The sequence below is a fragment of the Pholcus phalangioides genome, unplaced genomic scaffold, assembly GCF_987345545.1.
Source record: "Pholcus phalangioides strain wild (caught in Gottingen) unplaced genomic scaffold, Ppha-v1.0 ptg000043l_1, whole genome shotgun sequence".
NCBI lineage: Eukaryota > Metazoa > Arthropoda > Arachnida > Araneae > Pholcidae > Pholcus > Pholcus phalangioides.
In genome coordinates, this window is record NW_028301629.1 from 1,767,556 (window position 1) to 1,793,955 (window position 26,400).

Consider the following 26,400-nt stretch of genomic DNA (forward strand, 5'->3'; position numbering starts at 1 on the left):
GAACTGACACGTCTTCTCCAAGCCGAGTGGAAGAAAATACCACTAGCCATCACACAAGGACTTGTGGAAAGTATGCCCCGGAGGGTTCACGCTGTAATTGTCTCTCGTGGAACCAACTATTGATTTTGAATAAAGTTAGTTTTTCTTTTCTATCACAGGTGTGCAAATACTTATTGGTAGATAGTGTAATAATTACACTATTTCTCAAAAAATTGAACTCTTTTGACATATCACTAGAAATTTGCCATAAAAATAGAACGCTTGATGTCTGGAAATAATATGAACATCTCTATTAATTCACCAAATTTCACCTACGGCAGAAAAACCGATGTTATAAAAATACAGTAAAACCCCGTCTTAACGAACACCCCCCTCAGATATGTTCACCCTTTTACGGCCAAGTAATATTTTCCCCTTGTATAATAGATGTACGCATTTCAAAGCCCTGACCAACGTCACCCCTCTTTTACGAACAAATTTTTCTTTGTTCCGCCGGTGACCGCAAAAGAGAAATTTTACTGTATTATTAAACAATATTTATTTGAAAAATTATAAAAAAAACTGATTATACGCTTAAATAAACCTTCAAAAATATGCACTTATATTCTGAAAATTCTTTGATTTTATGCATTTATACGCATTAATGTTAAAAAAAAGGCCGAAATATGCAAATGCATATGTGCATGGAATGTTCCGGGGGGGGGGGGCGGTAGACGCTATGGGTATAATATAGGATCCTATGGGTTAAATTGCGTTGGGGGCAATGGGAGAAAAACATTTCTATGAAGGGGGCGATGGGACAAAAAAAAAAGAGTGATAAATTTCCCTAAATTTATCACTTTCACCGGTGATTATGCATAGTACCCCAGCGTTGCATCGTTGGTACTCATGATAAATCGTGCTTATATGATATACCATACATGATAATTCACATATATTGCATAATTAAAATTTGTTATCACATCGGGATGCGACTATATTCATCACACATATTGGACTCATTTGGATATTTTTTTTTTTTCATATTTATAAAATTTGCCAATTACACTAGGGTATTATGCATAATCGCAGATAAAGGCAAAAAATTTCAAGCATTTATCAAATCTACCAACGAAACTTGGTTATTATGCATAATCGCCGATAAAAATTGGAATTTTTTTAGTATCCATCAAATTTACCAACGACGCTTGGTTATTGTGCATAATCACCGGTAAAAGTGATGAATTTATCAAACTTGCTAATTGATTATGATTACGATTGGTAAGTAAGCGTAATGACCGTACATAGTCAATGGCGTCATGACATCACTTTTACCGTAACATATTCAAACGCAAAATCCTCAGTGAGCAGTTCTTAAGCTCATCCGGAAAAAAAAAACAACTACTGCACCAGAAATTCTGAAATTTTGCAGAAATGCGTCTACGACAGGCGTCTTCAACCCGTTGCTCGCGAGCAACACGGTGCTTTCCTGAACAACCCAAAGGGCTCCACGCTTGTGTCCGATTTTGTGCTCGCGAGCACTTAATCAACAATTCCAACTAAACACCTTGCACACATTTCATTCAAGGATTGAAATCATCCTGATTTCATGCACATTCGTACGTCTAACTTGCTGTAAGGGTGCTCTTCTTTTGACGATGAATAGGTAGGCAGTGCTCGCGTCTAGGAAAAAAAGGTTGGAGACCTCTGTTCTACTACATGCGTTATTAAAATAAATCTCAAAGCTTGGAGATAATTGGCAACTCCTCAAATTTTATGAATTTTTAAAGTTTGAAAAACGCGAATATAAATTTACAAAATTTTTTTTTTTTTTTTTAATTATTTGCATTTGTCAATTGCAAAATCGGAGGACCATTTTACTGAAACACATGTCGAATAAACATTTCTGAAAAATTCCAGAAATCCAAACACTGAGGCTAAATTTTGCCTCGATTATGTTTTTGAGGACTATTAATATACTGTAGATCAGTCGTGTCAAACTGGTGCCCCCCCCCCCCCCGAAGGAATTAGTGGTGGCCAGTGACCAGTTGACAAGATCCAAAAAAAATATTGCTTTTTCAAAATGAAAAAAGGAACTTGTGAATAAATATAAGTGGCAGACATGCACAACTGGAAGAAAGGTCTTCGACGTAATGCCAAAAGTGGGTAAAATGAAAGAAGTCATGCCGAGAGAAGTAAATAGTAATGTTCCTCACAGAACATGGTCCATTCGGTGAATACACGCAAAGGTTCAAAATCAGTCAGACCAGCACGTGCGGATGCGGTCATCCGGGAAGCGTGATGCACTATGTGACACTGTGAGTACGCAAGGGGATACCATTTAGACGCACCACCAAACGGACGAGAGATCTATTTCCTTCGGGACGCCGCCAATTTGGCACCACTGCCCTTATGTACCTATGTTGTCAGGGTCATTCTTATTTCATGTCATACTGGTGGTGCCATCTGTCCTCCATATTCTGAAATTTAATTGGTAAATGCCTAAATTTTCATGTTATGTTAACATCGTGTTGAGGGTTTGTCTGCTCTCAGCGGAGAGAATTTTTTTTTTTGATGGGAGATAGGCGCGCATACTCACCTCGAAGTGGAAAACCGCAGAAAAATTTGTTAAGTATACCTTTTTTCATTCCGAATATACATATGTTGCATTTACGGGTGGTAAACCTAAAATGAATGCACGCTATCAGCTGACCACGGGGTTCGAGCTGCATCCTTGGGACGAGAGCCCAGCACGATGCCCAAACTATCACACAGAGGCGGGCAACTGGACCTGGAAACTCATCGTCATTCCAATCCGTCCCGCAAGTTTCCGATATCAGGGATTTGTGTGTGTGCTACAAAAATAATTCGCCCCATTTCTATGCATTTCAGTTCGATAAAACGATCCACGGCAGTCGAACTCATATTGCAAAGGACGAAATCCGAAATTACGCACTGCATCCATTGAAGTTTGACAAAAATAAAACGCATTGGTTCAGCTTAAACCATTTACACATAATGAATCGATTTGATGAATTATTCATTCGACCTGAACTTTCATAAAAGCGCATCTACATGATAATAATGATATTAATATTGATAATAATGTCGTTTTTATTTATTTTATTTATTATTTTTCCTGATGAAATCCGTGCGAATCAGAGTGAGGAAACGGAGTAAGTAAACACTGGAAAACGTCCGCCATGCTCCATTGCGGCGTAATCTTATTTGTGGGGAAGAGTCCAGTAGAGTAACATAAATACATATGTAACATATTGTACATTTCACTGGAAACTGGACCAGTTAAAATGGATTCATTCTCTTATAATGACGAAACTGCTTTCTTTAAAGGACAATAAACACCTTTCTGTGGTTTTTGTTTGCATAGAGTTTCTCAATGGAGAGCAAGTGTTTTTACTCGTGTCTTATCAGCTTAATCCGATTTTAATTTATTAATGGAAATCCATTAGGATTAACACCAGTCGAAAAAGACAATTTCGTTGTGTAAGTTGCGTCCACAATTGATAGCATCAGGCGTCGCCGACTTCACAGGAAGCCATTGCGACATGTTAACAGATTAATTGATATCATTTTCGATATTTATTGCATCCAAATTTCTTAATATTGGTGGAAGCGATGCGGAAGAATTATTATGCGTGTTGTTGTTAGTACAAATATTTTATAAATATCGTAGATGACCAAACCACTCCCCTCTGTTAAATACTCGTTAACCCCTCTCTTGTTACTGGTTTCCTGGATTTTAAAAGTGTAGTCTCACATACTGCTATGGCGTCGATAGCTATCGCTATCAGATGAAGCGGGAGAGTTCCAATTTCCAGCCCAATATAATATAATAATAATAAGAGAAAAGGGGACTTAAGCCATTTAAATATACAAAACATGCTCTTTCGCCTCCATCAATACTCCTTATTAATTTTATGGCCACTTACTTAAAGGGCCCTTTCCAAAGCTGCATTATTAATCTTTCAAGCGGCTTTGGCCCCTTCAAAGTTTGCGTAATAGCCGCTCCGTATTCTTCTTTCTCTCTCTCTCCCCTATATTACTGAAGCCTCTTGACCATTGTATTTGCCACCTGCAGGCAATTGACTTTATGGCTGACTTTCTTTGCTTCCTCTCTACTTTTCTTTTCCTTCTTTTTTTTTGTACACCCCCCCCCCCCCGCCCAGAACACGTCTTCCTCCCTTATGCTGCGAAAGATCGTAAGGGGTGAACTTGACCAAATGATGTCAATATTAATACTAATTTATACCTACGTAATCCTCATCACCCAATCGAAGGACCTTTCTTTGAAGCCGGACTACCAATTAGAAATACGGGGTTGGTACCCCTCAAAACTTTACTTTTTTGGAATCTTTGAAAAATTAGATTAGATTGCATTAGTGCAAGCTAGAAATCAAGTTGAGAAAAAGATGTAGTTAGATTTTTGTTTTTAGACATTGAAATTCGATTCTCATCAGGAGCGGCGATCATCCGTGACAAAAGGGATGGAGGAAAGGTAGGAAAGAAATTCTTACCATATTTTTAGTAAATTATAGACGTTTAGTTAAAACCAAAATTATGAGGATTTAACAGGGGGCAGATGGCGAAATTAGGTATAGAGAGTGATTAAAAGAGAGTTATTCCAACATCAAGTTAAAATTATTATAACTGAACATATAGTATTTTGTCTATGTATTATGCAGAATTTGATATCGTGGAAATGGATTTTTTTAATTGACTTTTATTTTGTGTAAATATAACTCGTTTTTATCATATGATCATTTGATTAAATATTAAATGCTATTGAAATATAACTGATTCTTTCTTTTCGTGAGTCATCGTTTTATTCTAAATGTATATTGGACCCCTAGGAGCCTGGGTTAATCTAGATAATTACATATATATATATTCTTCCAGTGGTTCGATATAACAATACACACACACACACACACACGCGCGTCTCACAAATACAAAGACCACAATAGCCAACTTGCCCAACGAGGTGGCTGGAAAAGATGCCCATAAAAAATATGGATGTTAATTATTACCAAAATACAGCAACCCAATATAAAAAGCATATATCACCAAAGAAAAAACTAATAACTAATACTACATAATACACTCCCAATAAAAGAAGAATATGGTACATGGTACATCCGACTTCAACCCAGGCCTGTCAAAGAATGACTTACTGTCTGCCATCCCTGAGGGAAGGAGGTTGAAGCGTAAAATGGCTTCCATCACACTCCGGAGCCTCGGACACCTGCATGGGCAACGCCCCTCCACGCATCTGATTCTCGAGACCATTACATCATTGTAACTCAGTGGGTATCCCTCTGCTCACCTCTCGGCTGGACCACGGTCTCCCAGGACTGTTTAGTGAATTCAAAATCGGTTAAAAGAAGAGTGTGGTTGTCTTATGGATAGGTGTTCTCGATTTATCCCACTATGTGTACCGTACTATTTTTTGAACGTTTCAATCACGTTAGAATTCACGCCCCCTGGTGGGAAACTATTCCATTTATTAACAACCTTATCAGAATAAAACTCCCTGCGAGACACCACAAACTTTAATTGTTCCTTACTTAGACAATACCGGTGTCTTCTTGTCGAAGCTGTTGATTGACGGCGTATTAATAACTCATGGTCCATCCTATCCATCCCGTTGAAAATTTGAAACATTCCGGTCATATCCCAACGACACCTGCGTCCCTCCAATGCACCAATGTGTAAACATATTCAAGAAATGAAATCTTTCTTCATAGTTCAAGAGCCTTGTGTGCCAACAAGACCACGCTTGGCACTTCTCTGCATTCCCCTCAACCAAGTTTATGTCCCTCTGTAGGTATGGTCACCGAAACCATACGGCATAGTCCAGTCCAGGCAACGCTTGGGTAACCAGTCTTGTCGGTTCCTCCCCAGTTGCGGCGATCATGTCCCAATCCGTGTTTGATGTGTTTCCTCTCACTTCAAAGCAGGGGTTCTCAACCTTCAGACATTCCGAAATGGACCGCGAAATGTCTGAACGTTTCCCGTTGTTGGCTAGATGTATCCTTCCGTCCCGTCATTATTCTATTTTTCCTGTTAATAGCCTTTGCATTGAAAGCCGTAAAAAAAAAAATTATTGCTACCCCGAGTCCCGAAGACGACACATCACGTAAGACATCGTTGGACGCCTAATTCATAGGAACAAATGGAATATTATCCGTTTTCTAGGGATTGTTCGGGTCAATAACCACGTCTTGAAGGATCCCAGAAGTGGAATTTCTAATCACCCTAAAAAATCTTTGGTTATCAACAGGGAGCCATATGACCTCCACTGCAGGCCCTGGAATATTCTGAGAGGGTCACAGGTGAAAGTCAAGTAAAAGGGGGAGCAGTGCAGCAACCTCCTAGAGATAGAAGGCCTCTGCACTGTTTGCCATAAACGTCATTCAGACTACCTAGCAAGTTTACCACATTTTGAAACACAGCTTCCTATTTCGTTTCTTCTTATTTTGGCGTAGAATCTTCCTGATTGGCTCACAAATACCGCATTGTGGTTGGATGTGGGGCATAGAAATCACCAATTCTAAGCCCGATCATTTCTTTTCCGCACAACGATGATACTGGCACGAGCAGGGAATTTTTTCCCCTGAATATTCTGAGGGAAAATGGACTACTTGCCGACGTCACAAGCAGACTGCAGAGGCCCTCTATCTGTACGAGGTGCTGAGCAGTGGCGCGGGGATATGTGAATGGGGTACAGAGACCTCTGGACAACAAACTACAAAAATCAAAGAAGCATTCACGTGAAATGTTGAGGGGAAAGCGCAACTACTTTTATGTAGCCCCTGGATGTGGGGCTCTGATTAGAAACAGAGGGCTACGAAGGAAAAATTAAATCCAAAGGGATCCACGGGGGAAAAAGGGTTGCGAAACACTGCTGTGGAGTATCCTTCCACGTTCTAGACAACTTTTAAAATCCACAATATCTCGCGGTACCCATACAGATGCCTCGGGCAACCCATTTCGAGAAAGGCTGCCCTACTTCATCGTAGAATCGACCAGAAGTACCGAAAAAAAAATTCATAGAAAATATCATAAGTTACGAACTGCGGTTCCCGACCGTTATAGTAATATAACATAAGTGTCACGAGATCAGCCGGGGTGCCACGAGGTACATTCAAATTCCAATCTCGTTCCCCAAGGGTGCCGCGGCGGTTGAAAAAAAAAAGAAGGGGGGAATAGAAATTTTCTTCTTGCTTATTCGCGAGATCGTGACCTTTTCTATCCCATACAGAATAAGAAAACATGATCTTGGAATTTGCATGCGAGTTTCGAATTCTACATTTCCTTTTTCCTCCTCTCTGTCGATGCGTCTCGCTTATCTCGAGATTTCCCGTGACTTTATTTTTGTGTTTTTCCATCTCCTTTCTTTCCCTTCATTAGCATTTTTGTTTATGCAAAGGACGAAATTCGGTTTAAACGAGTTCTAGTCTAGAAAAAAAAGAAAGCACATGTGATAGCGAGACTCGTATTTCCAAGTTCACCGCTTGTTCTTATTTTAATAACGTGAATGGAATGTCCTAATACGGGGTATTTTTGTTCGAATTTTGAATATTTTGCCTATCTCTTGTGAATGAACTATTCGTTGTCTTTGAAAGAACGGGCTTCTTTGATTGCAGACATTTTTTTTTTTTAACTCCTTCCTCGAGAGCACCGCGTTGTTTGGCACCCCAGAGTGCTCGAGGTTTTATTTAACAATCACGAGGAATTTTTTTCACTCCGTTCAAGTACGCCGATTTGGATTTTAGCTATGTTAGTCCATGGATGGATGTTATTCTGATGAATGATTTTGTTTCCTTGAGTCGTGCTCTAGTTGCCTGAGGTAATTGTTTCGGGAGTGATGCTGTGGAAAGTTCTCTCAGCATGATCAGGTCTAACTGCTCAAGTCCCCTCGGGGGACAGAGTGGGGACCATATTCTGGTCTGGTGGTAGTGTTCTGATGATAGGAATATTGGGTGCTCGCGACCGGAAAAGATTGGAAAAAACCCTTTCTTTTGAGCTTGATAGTCTTAAAACACCTTATTAGTGACTTCTGGTTTTGAGCAACGTTTCTCAACCTTTGATCCCCAGGCTGACTTGAAAATTTTATTCTAATTAAGTGAAACCACTTAATATTGTATGCCGTCCGCTTCATGTGATACAATTTTAGCTCGATTTTACGAACCACCACGTGTTTTTTTTTTTTTTTACGAATTAGTCCTTTGGTTCTAAACAATAAACCATTCAATGATATATTGTTTAAGACGAGGCGAAGTTTCTTTGAACGTCTTTCCCATTCACGAACTAATTTTTCAAGTCGGTACGAGTTCGTAAAAATGAGTCTCGACTGCACATGGACATTTTACTTGTTTCGGCATTTCAACAGTTTTCAGAAATGCCGGGAAACGCTGGTAGATTTCATGTGGTCCTAAAAGAAGGACTTCGCATAGAGCTTTATGGTCCTCAAAGAAGGACTTCGCATAGAGCTTTATGGTCCTCAAAGAAGGACTTCGCATAGAGCTTTATAGTCCTAAAAGAAGGACTTCGCATAGAGCTTTATGGTCCTAAAAGAAGGACTACGCATAGAGCTTTATGGTCCGGAACGACGGATTTCGTATAGAGCGCGATAGTCCTAAACGACGGACTTAGTATGGAGCGTTATGAAGTCATGAGCGCGTCATGAAAGAAGGACTTCGTACTGAGAACTCTACACAGCTGAACAGTTCCAAGCGATTATGTAAAGATTTCGTAAGAATAGTGGTCCAAAAAAATTATAGAAACGGGGTTTGAGCTTAACTTCCTTAAGTGATCCTAAGAAACGGATAGAGCTGTCGTAAATTAACATAAAATGAACTTTGCATAAATCATCAGTCTCGAAAGACCCTGAAAAGTACTCAGGAAATATATACAGCGATATCCTCATAAAAAAAGGTGAAAACGAACGTCGTACAACGCATATTTGTACAGAAGTATGCAATCAATGCGAAGAGGATTTCATTTCAATCTCTAAAAAATGGAGGTCATCCCAATGACTAATATTATTCCCTTACCATAGGACAGCGTTCCTCAAAGTGTGCGTCCTCGCACCCCCCCCCCCCCATCGTCAAGTGTAAGATGAGGTGCTTTTGGCATCGATGATTGTCTATTTTGCGCTTTGAAGTGGCTCTATGTTATACTATTGCTGAGAGATTTGGAGAAACGTTGCCAAGGCAAGTTAGCTATAGATGACAGAGCTTGAGAAACAACTCAAAATCATACATTACTCAGATGTGGCGTACAAGGCGATATTCAGGTCCAACATAAATCACCTAATAAAGGGTGTTCCGAATTGTTTGCACAAAGCAGATATCTCTGCAACCGTTGACTTTAGAAACACACTTTCAATTGCAAAAGAGTTTACTAATGACGTGTAATCACTAAAAATTTGTTTGAAGGACCGATTAAAAAATAAATTGAATTTTTAAAGCCCCTCCCCCCCGTGTTCAAAAGCCCAATGAGAACATTGTTGCCCTGTCTCTCCTGAGAGTAACGGGAAAAAAATCCACGTTTTTCTAAGGGCAATATTCGCAGAGATATTTTTAAATTTAAAAATGGGAGAAAAATTGGGATAGGACATCGTGAATGAGGGAAAGAAGCGATTTTTCGGTTTGTGTTTGCCGTTCTTCCCCCAACCTTTCTCCGAATTTTGAATTCAACTATGTCTGCGAATATTGAACATAGAGAAACGCAGAATTTTTTGTTCTGTTCACCTCAAAAGATTCACAGGAACTTTTTAATTGAGTTTTCCAGCACACGGAGATTGTATAAAAAGTTCATTTCCTTACTTTTCTATGTATATGACGATCCCTCGAACAAATTTTACGATTATAAGCAACTCCGCGTCATTTGAAAACGATTTTTTGTAATTGCAAGTCTGTTTCTAAAGTCAACGGTTGTAGAGATAGCTGCTGTGCAATATTTGGTACAGCCAGCGACTGTATTGGCGACTTTGTATATAGATTCTGGATTTTTTCAGTGACTTCAAATCAGTTTACTGAACCTCCTACCCCCGCTCCTCAAAAAAAATAAAAAATTCCGTCGTCTCCTTGTCCATTCAACAAACCCAATCGTCCCATAAAATTCCATGCTTCATTTCCGTTTCATCACCGACATCGCCTGCTTTGGTAAACAGTACCGCAAATTAACTTTTTTTCCTGTGGATAGTATTTTTTTTTTTCGGGTTAACCAGCTGAACTTTGAATTGATTCAATTAGAGCAGTGATTCCCAACGTGGGCGTTAACGCCCCCTTGGGGGCGATGGAAAGTTCCAGCGGGCGGTAGAAGCTACGGGTATAGCATGGGATCCTATGGGTTAGAATGCGTTGGGAGGAAAAAATTTCTGAACAAGGGGGCGATGGGACAAGAAAGGTTGGGAAACTGAATTGTAGCAAAATGCACTCGAACATCCTTAGATTAATGACCTTTGTAAAACCATAATACCACCACGAACTGTTATTGATCATTTTATATTGTTAATATATTCATCAAAATACTTTAACATTAAATAAACTGATATTGTATATATAATATTTGATGCATAAACTTTGAAATAATAATAAATGTGTCATTAATTTATCTGATCTATACTTTAATTTCTCTGAAATCCATGATCACATTGAATGAATTTTATTTATCCATAATATTGTTTTTTTGTGACGCTAGATACCGCTAAAACTATTTGGTATATCGTTATAATATATATATATATATATATATATATATATATATTGTTACGAACTATCGACGATAGATGACGCGATTCGTTCAATGGCTCTCAGAAATATCGAAATCGATTGATACCGGTTTCGGTTTGGCGGAAATGACTGTGATTGGCAGAGAGCTGGTGGGAAAATTCTAGAAAGTCCCGCCCCTCCAGGTAGTCCGTACGGTGGCACCGTCGACTGGGAAACTGTAAAATAGAATTTTGTGGAATGTGTCCAGGGACTCCAGGAGCACCTCGAGGACATGCATCGAATCGCCAGACACAGGATCAACATCGGCTCCGAAAAGATGAAGAACCGCCACGGTGTGAGGGCCACGACTCATGACTTCAAGGAAGGAAGACCTCGTCTGGCTCTGGAACCCGAAGCGCCGGGAAGGACTATACCCGAAACTTCAGACGTCATGGGAAGGACCCTACAGAGTCTTGAAGAGACGGAACGACGTCGTAGCTCGGATCCAGAAGACGCCATCCTCAAAGTGCAAGGTGCCCACTTCAACAGACTGGCCTCTTACCACAGTGACAACCCGTCGAATTGAATTTTCGGGACGAACAATTCTAAGAGAGGGGCAATGTTACGAACTATCGACGATAGATGGCGCGATTCATTCGATGACTCACAGTTTGGCGGAAATGACTGCGATTGGCCGAGAGCTGGAGGGAAAATTCTAGAAAGTCCCGCCCCTCCAGGTAGTCCGTACGGTGGCGCCGTCGACTAGGAAACTGTAAAATAGAGCTTTGTGGAATGTTCTATTTCTCGAAGTTTCTGTCGTGGTTATAAATAGTCTGGCGCTCACAAGAGGGCAGGCTCAGAGAGGCTCCAGGAGATTTTAGAGAGATTCAGTTAGTTGTGTTTAAACTTTGCGAGAAGTTGTTAGCTCTCTGATTAGCTTGTAAATACGTGTAAATTGCTGTTACAAATACAACACCACACCAGGCAAATTGCCCAACGAGGTGGCTGACTTAAGAACATCATGGATCCCCGAGCCATTTTTTTTGAGGCCCTACCTACTACTGCTACCCCCCCCCCCCCCCCGCGGAACCCCCCAACGAATCGGTACATGCGGGAATGTGCGTGTACGTGTAGTGAAACCTGAAGTGAAGTTTTTTATTTCTCTGTAATGCTTGTTATGTGTAGTGCTGCCATCTGCCACCAGTTTTTCTAACTATGAGTGAAGTGTTATGATTGAATGATTTATCGTTGTAGGACTGTTGCTCTCTGTGGCGAGACTTTTTAACAGGGAGATCGGCTCGCATTTGCGCCTTGAAGTTGGGAACCACAGAAAATCAACTTCAGCCGACCACCACTGTGGGGTTCGAACCCGGATCCTCGCATCGCGAGTCCGTCACTATAACCACTCGACCACCACAGCGGCCATGGTAAACACAGCTGTTCTGTAAAAAAATCTGTGTTTGTCCGTCGAACCGCTTCTTCTTTTGCAATCTCGAAGTCTTGTGGAAAATTATCCCGAACAATATCTACTAGCACATAAATGCCCCATTTTATTCGGAGTTTCTAAAATTTTTTTTCTCTCCTCTCGACTTCGCGATCATTCCTTCCGATTTTAACCCTTTAAGTGGCATCGGCGAGATATATTTTGCCTCTTTAAAACTCCTCTTATTTTAGCATTTAAAAGCCCGGTTAACTTGTGGAGTTTAATTTCTCAAAAAATACATTTTTTCCCCTATTCAACTTAAGTTTGCACTCGCTGAAAATCGGGAGAAAGCCAATTTCATCAAAAAATATGATTTTGAAGGGAGTTCAGTGATTTTTGTTATGCCACTTGAAGTGTTAAGTTCCGCTGATCACGCCGTGATGCCGTTTTCTGGTGACGCCGTTTCGCTGGATGAGAATTGTAGACTTACTGTTGCGTTCAATGCAATATATCTCTCTGATACCCAAAATATCTCGTTCAAAATCCTAGCATTCGGAGAATTTGAGTTACCTTAAAATCTCAGGTCCGTCATTTGGGGGGGGGGGGGAACCCTCCCCCAATGGGGGGGGGGAAACCCTCCCCCAAATGACTTTGACAGGAAAGGTTTCTCGAATATTGAATTGATAAACCCGATAAGACAGGAAAACGTCGGGAATGGAATAATTGGTGTCCAATACAATAGTTTTTCAATGAGAAAGCCAACTTCCAGTAACGCTAAGAAGTGAGAAGTCCGCAGAAAACCCAAACAGGGGCCCCCCTTAAGAGCATCATAGACCCCGGGCCGAGTGATTTTTCTGAGGACTTCTACCTGCCAATTCTTCAAAAATTCAACTACTTCTCGTTTTTCCGAGGCCCCCTTTCTCCTGAGGCCTGGGCGGGCCCATGCGTTAAGACGGCACTGAACCCAAACACCTTATTTGGCAACGATCCACTTTTGTGTCATATAGATAAGAATCTGCGTTTCATTCAGCTGTATGCTTACTAGGATTCAAACACAGTCCTTCTTTGTTCAAGCAACTAGTTCAAGCAACTTTGTTCAAGCAAGTAGTTGCTTGAACAAAGAAGGACTGTGTTTGAATCCTAGTAAGCATACAGCTGAATGAAACGCAGATTCTTATCTATATGACACAAAAGTGGATCGTTGCCAAATAAGGTGTTTGGGTTCAGGATTCAAACACAGTCCTTCTTTGTTCAAGCAACTACCCTGTTCCCGCTCCAGGTATTCAGGTTTGAATACATTTATCGGTAATTTTGATACCAAAATCAAGTTTACCACTGAAAACATGCTTTTTGAATACATTTGATTCGAGTGTAAATAATAGATGGGGGGGGGGATTTGGAATTGAACGGATTGAGCAATATTTGAAAGAAAAAAAAATTATCAGAATTCGGTTTGAATACTCATGGCTACATACAACGTTTGAAAATGAATGTGAATTTGCGTTTATGTACGTCATGTACTTTATACGTCAATTGCAATTCGCGTTTGAATAATTTAGCGCCATTTTGGACGCCAATTAATGTTGGGAACTTGTGTTTGCGCAGGGTCGGATTAACCCCTTTTGAAGGCCCGAAGCACTCAAGTAATTTTGGTGCCCTCGTTCCCCTTAACGTCAACGCATGGCCTGGGGCCTCATGACAATTAGAAGTGTCTTCAATTTTCGAGAGTAAGTGAGCATATTGGTAAACATGTATTTTTAGGTGGAGGGGGATTAGAGGGGGGATTCAGAAAAACCATTTTGCCCGAAGCCGATGATGCCACGACTTGAGAGTCTCAATTGCCGGGCAGGCTTCATGGCAAGTTTAATTCAGAAGGTGATTTCACCGAATGTATTTCAACAAAAAAAAAATCAAATTTCCTGGTGGCCATATTTTATTCAGAAATGTTGGGATTAATTTCAGTATTTTGAAGAGTAATTTCGGAATTTTAAAGCAATACCTCATGGAAAAAGTTGAGAATTTTCGAAAGAAATAATTTCATAAATTGATTAAAACATAAAATTAATTTAAAAATAATGTCAGAGGTTTGTCAGGAAAATTTCAGATTTACGTAACAAAAGAAATAATCGATATAGAATGTAATGGAAATAATTCATTAATAAAGTAATGAATTAAAGGAAAATATATATAAAAATTCAAGTTTAATAAAATTAATTAATTCCGACTGTTCAACAATTTAAGGAACCCTGTTTAATAACCGGCAATACAGAGATACGACTTGGTGGCCCGTGGACTTCGTCGTGGGAAGTTTAATTCGGCCCGCAACGTGCCTGAAAGGTTGAAGACCTCCCCGACGCACAACACGTAATCCCCTCCAAATTTTTTCGGACCTGCCCCCATACCCACTTCACGGCGCACTGTCTGGAAGAACTGCTGTAGGCACATGTTGAAGACGATGCTTCTTATAAACGAGTTATAAGGAAAAAAACAGTATATAAAATGGACGGTCTCGGGTGGAATCCATTAGAAATCCTCCATCATAATCGTTTCAATCCAACAAGAAACTAAACAGAAAAAGAATTTCAATAGCAACAAGAGCCATTCAAGATGACAAGAAAACGAAAAGAAGATGGCTCGAGTGCTTTTTATGATGATGTCTTCCAGAAAAAGAAACAAGATTATGCATATTACATGCGCTCCGCCATTTCTTATTTATTTTTCGGGCTCTTATTCTCTCTCTTCTTAAATGGCAACCCACATTTTCCAAAGGCTGGAGAAAACGGGAATTTATTTTTAGGACGTAGAGAATTATTAATGTTAACGTCTTATAAGACGTAAATGGAAAGTCGATACCATCAACTCGAAAGAAAAACGAAAAAAATGGGCGCCTCGTATGTACATTACTTATATTATTATGCACGGAACTCTCTCTCTCTCTGTCTCGAGTGGTTACTTTAATTTGGACGAGAAAAAGAGTGCGTTGGTGGTCTAGCCATTCATGGGAACTTTTCTAGAGCAAACAACCCACTGATATCGATCGCTCTGTTTTTCGCTGGTTTTTTTTTTAACAGACTACGAGAACTGGGGTTCACTACGCTGACCATATTTGCTCGAGAAAAACACGTGGAATTTTTTTTCTTCGAAATGAGGCTTTTTGAATAGCCGTCATAATCAGCATCACTTTGAGGGACAAGCACGGCATCAGCCCTTATAGAAATCACTGTTAAAATTGCCGATTTTAACGTAGAAATGAAGAAATTTAGTGGGGGGTTTTCCGCCACATCAATAATTTTAAAAATTGAATTGAATCTTTGGTTTTCGAAATATTGAGCTGGCTTAGAGATACGAAGCCTGGAAAATTAAATATAAAATAATGAGCAAGACCAACTTTTGAGACGGATATTCAAGCAATAACATTGATTTCAACTTTTTATTTATTTCTTCTCAAGCACGAAAATTAAAATTAATGTCTCCGTATTGTCTTATAATATGCAACTGCATCAATCCATATAGATTGGGATGTTTTAAAATTAATTATGGACCCATAAATTACATTGGAAAAATTCCGCAGCTTCAATCAAGCATTTTTTTTGAAGACAAACAGGCAGGTCAATAACTTAAACTTAAGATCTAGGGCCCATCAAAAATAAAAAAAACACCGATTCATTTTCACGTTTCTTTAATCTATATTTGTGTCTTTCATGAGTCACGCAGGAAGTCGTCATATTGGTTACTTTGTCGACGGTTTGTATGTCCCTCAAACAAAGAGGGAGATATCACGTGATCCAGAAAGCTTCATACGGTAAAATACGGACATCGCCAATAATTGCCAAAAATGGTCCCAAAAGTGATCAAAGGCGTCAACCCATATGCTAAAATCACAGAAAAAGTCGCCGGTCGAGGTAAATGAAGCGGCACTTCAAATTGTAGTGAATTTAAAAAAAAAAATCATGTCAAAAATATGAGAATTAGATATTATTATTAATAATCGTAATTCCCATAATGTAATTTCTGAGTTGGAAAGATAATTTTAATCGTTGATTTTGAAGAATAAAAGTCGAGTTGGTTTCGTTGAAAATGCGTGAATAACCGAGACATTTGTGCAAAAAAGACGGGACAACCGAAAAAAACCAGAAAACAAACCAGGGCTGTCCCGACAAATACGGGACGTATGGTCACAATAGGGTTCACGCATTTCTTTGTGGTCCCCTATGATGTAATCGTGACCTTCACACCCCCCTACAATAAGGAGATTATTTTTGTAGGAGAACATTTCCACTTTTTTTTCCGAAATGCACTTTTTAACAGTTTATGACTCTTTTGGAGAAACTCTATTAGATTATTCGGCTGGGGTTATTCAAACGGGAATACTTTTGGTAGAAATTACAATGTAAAGTTAGCCGTTTCTATCAAAAGTAGGGTGACGATACGTTCCGTATTTTCCAGGACAGTCCCGTTATTTCTGTTTTTCCGGCTGTCCCGACTAAACCGGGTTTTTCACGTATTTTCAACGCAGCCAACTTGATTTTTTATCATAAATACAAAGGCCACTGCAGACAAAATGCCCAACGAGGTGGCTGAAAAAAGATGCCCATAAAAAATATGGATGTCGAATCTAAACTATATCAAAAATACAATAAGAGCAATAAAAACACACAAATAAGAATATTCGACTCATATATTTGCTATGCTTTTTATTTTCATTCGCGACTGGCAACTTTTCTGGGATTTCAGCACGAATTGGCAACTTTGCTTACTTTTGGCATCATTTTTGCTGATAATTTGCAATGTCCCGTATTTTTATAGGGTAAATATGGTCAGCCACAGGAAACACACATCTACTTTTTTTTTTGTATACACTTCGGTATTTTTCATCTCCCGGTAGCGGACGCCCACGGGACCGAATATTTCGTCCGCTTACGAGGAGTGTCCGTTAATATATTGAGTCCCGTCGATGTAATTTAAAATAGTCTCCGTCAGTGGAGGTGTCCGCAATGAGAGGTTCTATTGTAGAATGTTCGTGTTTCTCATGTTGATGACGGCAGTAAGGGGTACCTTCCTGAACCAGGTTAAAACCTTCTGGAATCAACAGGTGACGTAGAACTTTCCGATTTCTCAGACTCGATCAGATCGAATTTCAATCAAAAAAGGTCACATTTCTACTAATTTTCTTTCAAAACGGAACATTTCCCAAAAAAATTCCAATGCAGATAACTCTCTTAGATGTTTATCAAGAAACGTAGTACAGTCGAATCCCGTTATAACGAACTCCGAGAGACCAGAGAAATCGCTTCGTTATAACGAAATTTCGATGTAAAGGAATTCCAGGTTTTTGCATTGTTCCTATGTGAACTTATCTAAGGGATTAGAAAAGCGTTCGTCATAACGAGATTTTCGGTACAACGGTATTCGTTAAAACGAGACTCGACTGTATTTAAATATTCTTCTAACACTCACATATACTATGTGGTATTGGGTTGTTTTCTACTTTTGTAAGACAAAAAATGTAGTGTACTCTGTTGGGGAACACGCTTTTCCACGGTAAATTCAGTAAATGTGGAAATGTTCCCTTTTGAAAATAAGCTCCTCATTTATGCACTATCCGAGACATAGATATTTTTGCATTATGAAATCTGATCCCATTATAACGAACTCAAAGAGACCGGAGAAATCACTTCGTTATAATGAAATTTCGTTATAAAAGAATTCAGGTTTTTGCATTGTTTCTATGTAAACTTATCATGTGGATTAATTAGTAAAGTGTTCATTAAAACGAGATTTTTTCGCAATAACGGTATTCGTTGAAACGGTATTCAACCGGTATATTTACTAGAAAATCAAAGTAGTACGCCCGAGATCTTCAACCTGTTTTTCTACTCACGAGCACTGTGTCATCAAAAGAAGAGCACCCTCACGGCAAGCTTGACATGCGATTGCATGAAATCCGGATGATTTCAATCCTTGAATGCAACACGTACAGGCAGTGCCGTCTTAAGGCATGGGCCCACCCGAGCACGGCCCGGGGGCCTCACAAAAATCAGATCTGGTTGAAATTTTCGAGAATTTGTTTGGTAGGGCCTCAGAAAAACCAATTGGCTCTGGGGCCCGTGATACTCTTAAGAATGCCCTGCGTACAGGGTGTTTAACAGAAACGTTGATCAAGTGCTCGCGAACACCAAATCGGCCACAAGTATGGAGCACTCTGGGTGCTTCAGGGAGCACCGTGTTGAAGATGCCTGTAGCACGCTCAAAAATAATTCCTGACTAAATGGGGAAGAGCAAACTTGCTCTCAACCTTTATGGCAGTGTTTCTCAAAGCATGCGTCGCGGTTCTTAGGGCCGTCGCCAACCTTTTTTCAGGAGAGCGTCGCGGTGTGAACTGGAGATATTCTGGAGATATACCTCTACGCTTTGAAAGGAGTATTTATTTTATATAGGTGAAAATGTTTGCTAATTTATTATGGGAAGCCGTACAGATGAACTGTTAATTCGGTAAGGAGCCGCGGATGACAAAAGCCATCTATCGGTGGTCATCTCAAGCTCGTTAGGGAAAATATCTTGTTATCTATATTCTTCCCCCGTTTCGAACCTGGGAGGTTCTAACGGCAACCACCGCGGCCGTAGACGAACATCTTACTACCACGCCACTCGGGCACTCGAATACTCTGTAAATGTGCCAGGCTCACTTGACAGTATTTCCCAAACTAAGTGAAAGTTCCGTGCCCCCCCCCTAAATATAGTGTCAGAAGGTGAATTCGACTCCACCGTCCCATAAAATCCAAAATACTTGGTTTTTATAAATGCATAATATGAGAAATTGAAGCAAGAAATTCCATAGCAAAACTATTTCATTCATGCTATGTAGTAAATGAAAACATCAATCGTTTTCTTTACGTATATTTTGAATCAATATTTTTATTAAATCACATTGATGTTATGCTATATCTTATCATGTGTATTTTAATTGTTTTATAGAGAAAATTCGTAAACAATCAAGTATTAGGGATATACGGGGTGGGCAAAAAGTCGGTAGAAAATTTAAAATTTCATAAAAACCGGAAAAATAACCGAAATAAAAAACGGTTTGCAGGGTTAGTATCACGGGAATTGAAGTTAGGTCATGGGAATTTTTATACGACAGAGGAAAAAATAACTCAGAAAACAGCCGATAGGTAGCGTTGGTACGCACGACATTGGTGGAAATATGCAAATGAGACGGTTATAAGAACTCGCGCTCCTAATCCACAATCAGTTCACCGTTGTAAACCGTGTATGTGGACCAGCTGCACTCTGCCGTTGTTGGTTTTGTGACTCGCTTGCCCTGTGGCGGTGGTCATGTGGATCACAAACTGCTGTAAGAAACGATTTATACAAACATAATTTGGATGCATTCTTTGTTCGTTATTTGCTTATCTTTTGTTTCACTTGTGTACGTCAGCGCCACCTATCGGCTGCTTCTTCAGTTAGTTCCCCCCCCCCCCTGTCTTGAAAAAATTCGCGTGACCTAGCGATGCTAACAATGCAAACCGTTTTTTTTGTTTCGGTAATTTTTTTCTAGTTTTTAAAGTTTCTACGGGCTTTTTGCTCACCCTGTATTACTTCATACTAACATTAAGTAGTATATATAAACAAGAATATATATAATTAAACTAATGGTTAATATTTTCAATCTTGGATGTGATTATAGAACAGGTTTGGAACTGGTGTTTCGCATGATCAAATGCCACGGAATCCTTAAAAATCTCGAAACCCGGAGAGCTTTATTCAAAGAAGAAAACTTTCTGAGAAAAGCAGACTGATACTGTCAGAGCCGTTCTTTTCTTAAATTTTAACGAGATAGTGTCATTGAAAAAAAGGCAGGCACAGGCCACTTGATTGACTAACCTTGAGAGTGTGAGTGACCAAAACAATGACGAGCTGAGCAAGGGACGAAAACAGCGATCTATAGAGCTGTGTTTCTCTACCGCCGGGCTCCTGTCATCAGTCAAATCGGGCTGTGAATATACATAATATGTGAGTCATCATTTCATATATTTCCCCATTCATTTCCCCTTAGTCGTGTTTATGACAGGGCCTTCTACTAAAAAGAAGGAATCCTGCCGGACCGCGGGCTTCCAAAGGTTGGGAACCACTGATCTAAACCATGTGTGTGAAAGCATGTGAGCGACCAAAATAGTGACTAAAGGCCGAAACACACTGAATCACGTCACGTGAGTGCAGCGTGTTTCGGCCTTTAGGCCCAGAGGCACATTTACCGTGTGGGGGGGGGGGGGGGGGAGGAGAACTACGCGGGCTATATTCCATGGCGGCTATTTTGGAGGAATGAGTAGTCAAAAAACAAAAGTAGGCGAAGAGCGGCAAAATTTGTACAGCTCACAGGTGGCAAAACTATCAGTTCACCTACGGAAGGGGGGTGGGTTGGGGCTCGGGTAGAGCTTTCATTGGAGGTGGCTAAACTATATTAAACTATGTGGGCCTTGTCGAATTTCCACGTGGAAAACTGGGGCATTTGCCCGAGCAGCACCTACTATATTCATCATAGCACCGGATTTCGTTATCGTGGATGAAACCTCTGTTGAGTTTGGAAGTATTCTCCTCTCATCCCAGCCGGGCTTTTGTCGGCTCTCTTACAAAGCACGGAATCATCATGGCAATCGACATGATGAATACATTAGGTTCCGGCTTAATACCATACGCTGTTGATTCCTGTCAACGCACGTGTCTAAATATCGACTTTCGATCTGAAATCCAGCTGATCTTTGGCATGTTTGCAATAGAAAGAGCCATCTATCAGCTGACCTAGAAAAAAAAAAATATCATCATACGCACACAGTCGGCGCTGTTGCATTTTGACAAGCTAGCAAAAACAAAAAGTAATTTTGACCTTTGACCCGATGACCCCAAGTTCATTCCAAAAAAGAGTTTTTTCTTCTCCTCCTTCAACACAAAAATATCCAACAAAGTAAACAACTCTTAGATAAATTAAGCGAACGGTCGTGTACGCAATCACTAAAATATTAACTGCGACTTGACCATTTCCCGTATTATAATTATACTAATAACCATCAGAATTGACTTTTTTTTTTCTGCTCTCGAGAAACGGGCATTGATTTATGCGTTTGGCGCGGATATTGGCGGTATTGCGGACGGCCTTGGCGCGGTTTCTCAGCGATGTGTTTTTTTTTCTCTCCGTCCCTTTCTCCACACGCGGTCACCCCTCAACTCGCTTTCATTTGAGCCTTTGGCATCCGTTGGGACCAGTTCCTTTGTTCTCTCTTTCTCCTCTTCTCTCTGTCGAGGAAGCTGCTTGTTATTATTATTATTTTTAATTGTGAAGCCCCCCCCCCTGTCAATTTTTCTTAAAGAAGGGGCTATCGATGATTGGATTTTTATTTGATTGCTTCTTCACCCGGAGGACACCACCATCTATTCAGTGGGGGACACAAAAATGACATTTGTTGATGGTCGTGATCTGATCATCGTTTCCGATGTGTTTCTGAGATCTCGGATTTTACGTACGGATTCATGACGAATATCGTCTTCGGTGGTCAATTGTTGTCTCAAGCAAACGTCGAGAGATGGTCGTCGATGTCGTCGTCATGGACGGTGAGTAGTACCATCGCCATGTTGAACATGGATGGCATTCCTTGATTGCTATTATATTTTATATAATTTATGTAATCACAGGGACCGAAATATGAAAGAAATATTGGGGGCTGAAAGTTACCAGTCGTTCCCTGGCAGTGCCGTCTTATGGCGTGGGCCCACCCGGGCATCAAGGGAAGTGGGGGGCCCCTCATAGAAATGAGATCTGGTTGAAATTTCGAGAATTTTCCTAGTAGGGCCTCAGAAAAATCACTCTGCCCGGGGACCCCATGATGCTCTTAAGACGGCCCTGTCCTCCAGGGCTGTCTTAAGAGCATCATGAGCCCCCGGATCATGCGATTTGTCTGAGGACCCGCCAGGCAAATTTACATGACCACTTCAGAAAATTTCAACCATATCTTATTTTTGTGATGTTCCCGGGTCGGCCCTGGTTGTTGCTATATACGAGACTCAAGCTAAAGCTTCACATATAGGAGCCGCAACCTGGGGGAGCTGTGGCTGTTTTAAGAGTTCCCGGCAACAACTAATTGAAAAAAAATACAAAACCACTTCCTCTCCTGCAATCCCAGGTTGCGGCTCCTATATGTGAAGCTTTAGAATATCTTATATGATCTATAGATATGTATTTTTGAGGGCCCCCCTCTCCATCGGATCAGGGTGTTACTAGGGTCTCTGATGCCCCAATGCAGAACAATATCTTTAGCCCATACCGAACGCTTTAGTGAGAAGTTGGAAATTATTGCCGACTCGATTTTTTTTTCAACCGAAAATTGCGGTTCCTGAGCGGCTGCAAATGTTGCGCATGTCTTAATATGGAAATTTATAGGATCCACCACTGAATACATGGTCTGTTGGAAGACCCTCGGGAAGGACGCTGCCACTTTGGGAAACACAGGCTCGCAGGAGTGTTTGTTGAACCATATAGACGGGCCGGGCTGACAACTCGAGGGCCCGGAACAGGGCCGCATTTTGAATTTTGCAAACTATTCGGCCGCAGAAGACGCCTACTGATGGGCACCAACTGTAGGGGAAGGGGCGATTTTTTCTATCGCCAAAATGTTATTCGCTTAAATTAAAATTAAATTGCGTGATCGTCACCAATTCCCGAGAGATTTCTAAGATCTGTCCAGGGAATTTATTAGTGATATACTTGAAAAATCTCCGGAACCGGTCCTGGCCCGAAACGTATCCCGCTACAGTCGATAACGCTGATAACGTTCCCACTTGTAACGTTTTCCCGCTTGATACGACTTATTTTCGTGGTCTCGATTCCAACGAATTCTACTGCCCGCTTAGAACGTTTTTTCATGACTTTTTTTTTTTTTAAAAAACGTTATAAGCGGGATTGACTGTATTTTTTCACGCCATAAATTAACCCCAGAGAAGTTTGTGAAAAATCATGGCCAAAGGGCCCACCGAAGATCTATTTTACTTCCTGTAGGACCGGCTCGAGGATGTGGCTCCCATGGATCTTTGACTTATTAAATGTGTCGTATGTGCCTTTTTACTAACTTGTATACCGTGGATCACGCTCATGACGTTCCACTTTCCCGCCTTAGTACGCGAATTTTCGTGGTCTTGACTCCACTTAGTTTACTAATATTCATTGAGATTTCCCGTTTAAAGCGTTTTCCCGCTTACAACGCTTTTTCATGACGGTATTTAACATTATAAGCGGGATCAACTGCAGATCTTTAACAATGAGCGTGGATATGGATAGCCGCCCTCTCTACCTATTCAAAACGGGAGATGGGTCACATTCCCCCCCCCCCCCCCAACATCAAAGGTAAAGTCAACTGATCTAATGCATATATGTATAGATGAATTGACATCGTGCCCCCCCCCCCCAACAATAATTACCGTGCCCCCCAGACTTCCAAGTCTATCTCCGCCAATGCGGGGGAGAATAACAAACCCTTACACTTGTAGCCACCTTGCAATTTTTTGTGTACTCCTTTCGCGCTCGTGACAAACTAGTTGAGAATCACAGCCGGTCCCCCCCCCCTCCAAAAGAGAAAAAACATTTGCATCAGGACCTTCATCAAGCTGGAATCTTTGGCGGGTTTCCAGACAAGATTTTTCATGGGTCTTTCAATCATGGCTGGGCTAGAGCCTTGCCAGTTCTCTGCTTGCTAGGACCATGATCATAGTCTTATTACCAAGTTCAATTTCAATTTAATCCATTTGACAGTGCCGTCTTAACGCATGGGCCGACCCGGGCACCTCAATAGAAGAGGGGGCCTCATAAAAATGAGATTTCTAGTTGAAATTTTCTAGAATTTACCTGGTAGGGCTTCAGAAGAAAACACTTGGCCCGGGGGCCCCATGATGCTCTTGAGACGGCCCTGCCATTGGAGACCAAAAAAACACCGTTCGGGAATCACTCGGTTGAAAAGCATCGACACCTGTTCCGCTTCCGGGCCTTCCCTGACGCCACAAGAAAAGCCAGAACGGCCTCCATTAATCAATGCCCCCCTCCCCCCCCCAAAGCCTCTTAGACACTAGTATGTAGGAGGCTTTTTGGTTCTTTCTACCCGCCATTCGGCGTTCAAGAATGACGGGGAAAAACAAAAAATATTCTTTCCTCCAGAGACTCGAGTAGAAACAAAAAAAAAAGAACGCAAAGGGTGAATTCTGCGCCCATTTTCCTTGGTCAAGCGGGGAGGGGGGGGGGAGCTTATTTCAACTGCCCCCAATGGTGCGGCTCCGCTTTCATCGATACAGAATAGGTCATAAAGTCTCACACACCTGTGTTTTTCAATAATCACTTTCCCCAGAAGCCCCCCCTACCCAAGCTATATGTTCTTCAGAGGGGTGTTTTGATTTCCTACAATTTCTTTGTTGGAGGAAAACCTGATGACTCTCATAGGTTGTGTGGTTGCCCCCACCTTCAGGTTGTGTGAGCCCACACTTAATAAGGGAATATTTGTCTGAAAGATGAAAAATAGTCGACGCTCGATATAGCGGCCGCCCCCTTTTGTCCCATCAAAAACTGACGTTGTATTAAAAGAGTCGTTATATCGAAAGTAAAACGTATATGGTAATCGGTTTATGACTTATCATATCGGTCGTTGTAATGGAATGGTCGTTATAACACGAGCGTTGACTGTATTAATATTATACATTATATAGAAAATTAGCGAGAGACACATAAATAGGGCGCGCAAAGCCCAATCCATCACGATTGTTTTTGCCTCTATGGATACACGGGAATAGTAATGGTCTTATGCTCTATATTTGACCAATCAATTTAAATATACTGTATGATCCCGCTTATAACGTTTTCAAGAAACCGTGAAGGGGAACATTGAAAACGGGAAATATATAAGAATTAGGGTTGGGACCACACCAATAAATCTTACTAAACAAGAAAATGTTCTAAATGGGGGGTCGCTATAAGCGAGATCGACTGTACATTCTAGAAAACTGATTTTCAACGACGAGCAATGTTTTGAATAAATCAATGGCTATCGCTCCGGTGATCACGACTTTTACCGACACGGGGGGGTGGGGGGGAATGACATCTTGTGTTTCACCTTAGGTGCAACCAGTGTTGTCTGGTGCCCCATGCACCGGAACAGAAGGGGGCTCAAATTTCACCCTTTAACGCAGGCATCTTCAACCCGCGAGCACCACGGTGCTCTCTGAAACACCCAGAGTGATCGATGCTCGTGTCAGATTTCGTGCTCACGAGCACTTGAAAAACGTCTCCAAGTAAACACTTCGTACAAATTGCATTAAAGGATTGAAATCGTCCTAATTTCATGCATCGACATGGCAAACTTGTCGAGAGGGGGGGTGGGGTGCTCTTTTGAATGATAAAGGCACAGGCAGAGTGCTCGCGACTAAAAAAAAAAAAGTTGACCTCTGCATTAAAGTGTCCTTCAACATTACAGGTGGGCGCCCGCCGGAATGCGTGCTTGCCCCGGCTGTGCAGAGACCTGCACATGCGCTAATCTCGCGATAAAAAGAGCTTCGTGATGTCATATTTCATGTTACGCATTTGCATCCGGAAGGAGAATATTTCGAGTGCTTTTCTCCCCCATTCCGCACAACAATCCGTCTGCACCATCCGTTTGGGGAAAGAGCTGTTAATTGTGTCCCACCGCACACAAAACTTCGCACGCGTGCATCTGTGAGATTTCTAACGGATCGGTTCATGCCGGAATGTGTATTCGGAGTTTTTGATTTCAGCGTATATATGTTGTCAGAGTTATCAACATGTTCCGGTGGTACCTTACATACTTTGAAGTGCAAATGGCGGATGCCTGAATTGCCATGTTATGCAAGAATCGTTTTTGAAGATATTCCTTGCTTGGAGGACCCACTCCTTGTGTAAGGATGACCCTCATAATTTAGGACTTGGAATTTTTTGTTTTGCCATCTAGTGACACATTTGAGAATGTCGGTGTCGTTGGAATGTCGAATTGGTGATTCAGAGTGAGCAGCAGGTTGAAGATAGCTGGTTCAGGGCCGCCTTTAGAATATGACAGTGTTTCTCGAGGCTTGCTTCAGGGTGAGCTGCCGATATTTATAGAGTCCATGTGCCGGTTCGGTGCTGTGAAGCAGTTCTTTGTTAGCCTTTTTTCTTTCACACCAAACACGGCCCAGGCCTTTTGACTTTAGCCATCTACCATGTCAAGGGGCAGACTG

At 41.0% G+C, this 26,400-nt stretch overlaps 1 protein-coding gene across 1 annotated transcript in view; it reads left to right on the forward strand.

The window, feature by feature from the left end:
• The first annotated feature begins 21,374 nt into the window (after positions 1-21,374).
• The window catches only part of LOC149063781 (uncharacterized), an 87,992-nt gene continuing 82,966 nt past the window's right edge, over positions 21,375-26,400 (forward strand). Inside the window, exon 1 of the mRNA XM_089255649.1 lies at positions 21,375-21,747. Within this exon, the coding sequence (XP_089111775.1) occupies positions 21,720-21,747 (28 nt within the window). The 5' untranslated portion in view covers positions 21,375-21,719. The remainder of the gene's footprint in view (positions 21,748-26,400) is intronic.